This window comes from Chinchilla lanigera, unplaced genomic scaffold (genome assembly GCF_000276665.1).
Source record: "Chinchilla lanigera isolate Chin_1 unplaced genomic scaffold, ChiLan1.0 scaffold00032, whole genome shotgun sequence".
Taxonomy (NCBI): domain Eukaryota; kingdom Metazoa; phylum Chordata; class Mammalia; order Rodentia; family Chinchillidae; genus Chinchilla; species Chinchilla lanigera.
In genome coordinates this window covers 579,256-584,921 of record NW_004955433.1, presented here as the reverse complement: position 1 = coordinate 584,921, position 5,666 = coordinate 579,256, and the positions used below count along the sequence as shown (strand labels likewise).

The following is a 5,666-nucleotide window of genomic DNA, read 5'->3' as shown; positions in this document are numbered from 1 at the left end:
TAGTGAAACATCTCTTTTCAAAAGGTAAACATCTGGCCTCTGGTTAAATACAAAAAGACAAAAGAGGGTGATATAAGTAGGGCTCCAGAAATAGCACAGCTGAGTAGAGCAAAAGAAGCTCTAGGATCTTTAGAAGAACTTCTCAAGTTCACCAGATTTATAATTAGCCCAGAAATCATGAGCAGCCTGGGTGCATTTGGCTGTGAAGTCCTTGGCATCTGTTGTCTGTGAACTTGCAGTCCGTGCAGTGGATTTAGGACCCAGAGTGAGCGCAAGGCAGTTAGGATTAGCGGAACTCTGGAAACAGAAACAACAAGGAGGTAGGAGGCAGATTTTGTCACAGAGAAATCTAAATGTGGTTTGAGTCTTTCTTTATTTAAGCACATGCTGCTAATCCTGCCAGAGCACTACCAGTGTCTAAACAGCTGCTACCACATGGAATGTCTACTTTTCACTGAAAGACACTACTTTCTAAGAGTCACTTAGGCAGTGTACTGTGTTAACAGTCATTGGGTACGCTAGGATATACAATGGTGACATATATTTTCTTCATTTTAAAAATCCTTACTGCAGTTTTTGTTTCATGTTGGGGAAATGCATTGTTCTACGTTAGTATTTGAAACAAAGTTTGTTTTCATGTGTGAATTTTTCCTTCCTTCCTCCTTTCTTCTTTCCTTCCTATTCTTTAGCAATATGCTGCGCTGGTTAGATCTGTCTGATGACTTGGTCATGGCTGATGAATTGCTAAGGCTCTGCATCCCTCTGAGGGAGATGATTGAACCCTAGGGAGGAAACTGACATCCTCAGCAATTTCAATTCCAAGCTCAATCCACTCACAGAAAGGTCAACTGTGTACACACCACTGTAAAACTATTGCTGTGTGTAGAAGTTCTAGCCCCCTGTCTTGGGTAGGCGAGGGTGAATTTTCTTGTGTACTTCAGTTCCATTTGTTACCTTTCATTTGTAGGGAACTTCACAAAATTCTCAGTTCTGTCTTGAGTCAATGACCGATTTAAAGTAAAGCAGTACATCTGCAGATTCTCTTAATAAGTCTTAGAAGATGGCAGAGATATCCTTTGGGCCTGAACATCACACAGGCATGACAGCAGGAGAGGTGGTGAGTGCGGCTGGAAGAGGCTCTACCATCAATCCTCATTTAATGACTGAGTTCTGTTCCTGCCACTGGGTTGTTAGATGAATTGGTCTTAAGTGAGGAGTTGTATATAGCACTGTTGTCCCTTGCTATATCATGGTTCAGTTATTGCAGCTTCACTCTATTGCAGGTTTTTTTTTTAAAAAAATATATCTAATTCTATATTGCAGAGTTTTTGCTCTATCACGGGATTTTGTGGTATATAGGTATTTATATAATATTTATGATTTTAATTATTTTTGCCTAAAAATTTTAAAACAATATAAAAATGTTAATTTGAACATATTAAAATATGAAATAGAAATAAAATATAGTATGTATTTCATCAGTGAATGGATACCGTACTGTACACAGTAGAGATGCAGTATGCCACTACAGCTTGTGCAAGTTTGCCAACATGAGATTGTACATGGCACACTATTGGCTGATGTAATGGGAGGTGACCAACCACAGCACTTTATTCTGTATCCAGGGCACTGATTGGCTCAGTGGTGTAGCTCTGGTCTGTTTGCTCTCCTGCATTGTGCCCATACATTCAACATCTCTCCTTCTTCACTTCACATCAATGTCTGATCACTGTGTGTAGTGTTGTTCTGTGGTTTTGTAGTTGTGTGAAATTTTCGTAAAAGTTTAAATTTATTTCAAGCCCTACAATTTTGTTAAAATTACATAGGTTTAAGAGTGTGGAAAGTGTTTAAGAGCATATGTAGTGTTTATAAGAGTGTTGGAAAGGTTAGTAAGAGGGTGGGAAAGGTGTGCAGGAGTGTGGGAAGGCTTTATAAAGCCTTAAAATGTATATAAATAATGAAATAAATATAAAGCTGCTACTTTGTGGATTTTCAGCTATCATGGGGATCTCTGGAATGTAACTCCCACAATAGGTGAAGAATCACTGTATGTACACTACAATATTCAGAACAAAGAAATGACAGAGGTAACTTCAGCTAACTTTGATATTATTGCATAACTCATATGCAGTACTATAATGTATAACAGAATGTAAAACTCTATGATATGAAGAGTAAAAATTATGCTACTGTAGAAACAAGATGCAGTGTACAAAAAAGACATGTAGGCCCCATAAATATGAGGTGTAGAGCTGTCCAAACAAGAAAAAAATTGTCGTAAGTCTAAATGGCAGAACGTAAATCCAAAGACCTGTTAAAAGGGAAGGTTGTTAAATGTAGAAAATCTGTATTTGGTTTCTGAAGACACGGGCAGATGGCTCACAGGCTTTTAATGCAAAGAAGTGAGCTTCCTGCAGTGCTTGTGCCTTCTCTTTACCTGCTTCTGCAAATGGAATGTTGGGTGGTTTTTACCATTCACAGTGATGCACATGAAAATTCAGCTATGTACTTTTAATTTCCTAGGTACCAGACTTAAATGATTTCCTATATGTCCAGTTTCCAAAGTGAGTGGAGTGTTTGAAACGATAACTATTGTGGTATAGAAGCAATTACTCAGAGATGACTTTGTTTTTCAGCAGTTCAGTTATACTGTGCTCACAAGTGGTTCCCTTGGATTTTCCAAGTTCATATTTACAGAGTTTCATTAATCTGTGACTTCATACTTGCATCCGTTTTGGAAAACATGTGGCCAGCATTTGATTAAATGGTAATTCTGTCCTATTTGTCCTCCTCTCTCTGGCCTCCAGCTGCAAATATGCCAGACCCATTACTTCCTGTCCTTTTCTTCCTTATACTCTTTCATGTTGTTATTTTATTAATGGAATTATTAATTTTTCTGAATTTGTTTACCAAGATCATAATTTCAATCACTTAAAAAAGTCCTTGTTTGGTTTGTTTCTTCGAGACAAGGTTTGAAACAAGACAAGGTTTCTGGTATGTATGGCAAATTCACCTGAAAATGGGGATGACAGTGTCTTGAGAGTGGATTAACTTCCTTTAGCAAAGACTGAACAGATCACTGTGAGGAAGCAGAGCTGGTCTGTTTTCAGTCTGTCCATGTTCCCAGGGCATAGTCTTTCAGATCTCAAAAGCTTTGCATTCCCAGGGCTCTTAGTCTTTGGTAGGGCTCTAAGTCCAGGTTTCCTATCTGAAAGGTGGCTGAATTATTTGCTCAGATATTTTACAGCATCCAGGAGGTCCCTGCTAGCATCTTTCTGCTTAGTTTTCCTGACATAGTCCCCAGGCAGGCACTGTTTGCCTGTGCAAATGTCAGGAGGGGAAAGCACAAGGTGCAGAGCTGGGCTCAGGGTTGGTCCTTTCTTTCCAGGAGTTTGGATATTAGAGTTCTGGAAGCTTTGGTTTCTCTCATTGGAGAGCTCTTCCCACAGTGGCTTCTCATGCTTCGTCTGCTTCTCAGGGATGGTTCTTGTGAGCATGTATCTTTGTTACTTTTCTCTTGCTGCTGGAACAAAGTATTCCACACTGAAAGTTAAAGGAGGGAAGGTTTATTTATTTCACAGTGTGTGGAGATTTCAGTCCATAGGTGACTGGCCCCAAGGCAGGGTAGCCTGGCACAGGGCAACAGTTCAAGGCTGCAGAAGACAGGAAAAGCAACAAGAGCAAAACTGGAGGAGAGGAAGCTGTTTTCCTTCCTTATATTGTAAACAGGCTGCCACCAACTAGGGTAGGTGTAGCACTCACACCATCTCCATGCCCTCCTCTTGCACAAGCTCGGGTATTTACCAAGTGAGGACTGTGAGGCCCTGCGGAGTCATTTAGTTAAGCTCCTAAATTTCTCAATTTGACACAGTGCATCAACAATTATAGCATGATTTGATTGAAGCTGCTGATTAAACATACGCTGGTAGAGAGAAAGTACTGCATGGACAACTTTGGCTTTTGAAAATGAGAACTCATTTATCACAGGTCACAGTTCAAACCTATTTCACTAGCCCAGTTCATCTAATGTTTGGTGTGAATAATTTTCTTTAAAGGTGCTTTTGTAACTTGTTTCATGAAACACTGAAAACTTTTTATAAATAGTATTCAGTTGTGCTTCAAAATCTCATGATCTTTATTGCCTTGATTCTCCTGATCATCTTGGTCTTAATTTCATATGTTTTTAAGAAATTAAATATATTTGCTTATTAAGGAAATGATTGTGTCCTTCAAAACTGTTTTGGAGTTTACAGTCTTAGCTGATTGGAGGGCTATAATACCCACAGGTATATGGTAGGATGTAGAATTTCAGAGAAATTGCTGCTGTTCCCGAATGACTCCCTAAATCTATTTTGGTACCAGCAATGTCATAAACTCCCAAATTAAAATAAAATGCAGGAAGTATGATGATGATCACATAGTCTTTCTCTGAATATAAGCTGTCTCATAATATACTTTTCAAGTCAGATTAGTCTAATGCTTAGCAATCTTTTTCATCCATAAATTTTGGATAACACTTATATTAATTATTAGGGTCAATTTTGTCTTAGGAATATGATAATAGGACTCTATGTATTTAAAGATACATCTGCCTTCTATTTTAGGTATTAAAGTAGTTCTGTGGGCTGTTTATTGGTAAGGATTTCACTTATTGTAGTGCATTTGTAACACATTGATTTAAATATACTACCTGGTGTTTACAATCAGATTTAGTGGGACTCTCATCTAACTGTTGCTTTTCCTTCTAAAGCAAAGGACAACTCTCCAGATGTCCTCAAGTAACGACCAGTTTCATATCCCAGTGTCACAAGGCAACATCAAGGGTCTCTCGGAGATGACCTCCAGTGACCCGAAGTCATGCACCAAAGGGACCATCTTAAGTTTTCATAACATCTCCTATCGAGTAAAAATGAAGAGTGGTTTTCTACTTGGTAAGAAAACAGTGGAGAAGGAGCTATTATCAAATATAAGGTACGTGTTTGATCTTTTTAAAAGAGTACTTTGTTGACCAATAATGAATTAAATAGTTTTTCCATATTACTGATAATATATTGTGAGTTTTTGCCCATGTATATGTGCAGATAGATAGATGCATACTTTCATTTATTTGTCTAACTTTGGAGTGAAGTGATGGAATGCCTTTTGTTTTATTACTGAGATGTTTAAAAAACTGATATTCATGTATATATCAAAAGATGAATGGAAGGACAAGTGTGATATTTTACACTATTGAATACTACTTTGCTGTAAAGAAGAACAAATTTGAGTCATTTATAGGAAAATAAATGCACCTAGAGACCATGATATTAAATGAAATAAATAAGACACAAGCTTAAATCATTGTTTCCTGTAAGATGAAAAAACAAAACTGTAAATAAAGAGAAAAATAAAAGATAGGTAATAGGCTATAGGGACATGGATTTTGCTGAAATGGACAGGGAATCAAAAATGGAAGGAGAGATGTGAATAGAAGGGAGAAGGGGTGAGAAAAATATTGTGATGTGCTTTGTGCTTACAGTGAATCCCCAGAACACATCACAAAGAAATTGGTATAGTCTAAGTAGCGCTACTCAGAGGTTACCCAGGGGCAAACCTGAACAACAGGAAAAGCAGGGACACTAGTAGTTTTGGCTGAGCAGCTACTGAAGAGGGAAACTGAGCTTTCT

The 5,666-nt window shown here is 38.0% G+C and overlaps 1 protein-coding gene across 1 annotated transcript in view; it reads left to right on the top strand.

Annotated features, from left to right (window-relative positions):
- LOC102007926 (ATP-binding cassette sub-family G member 2-like) overlaps nt 1–5,666 on the top strand; it is a 70,966-nt gene that overhangs the window by 4,729 nt on the left and 60,571 nt on the right. The window contains exon 2 of the mRNA XM_005388161.2: nt 4,751–4,971. Coding sequence (XP_005388218.1) covers nt 4,769–4,971 — 203 coding nt within the window. The 5' untranslated portion in view covers nt 4,751–4,768. The remainder of the gene's footprint in view (nt 1–4,750; nt 4,972–5,666) is intronic.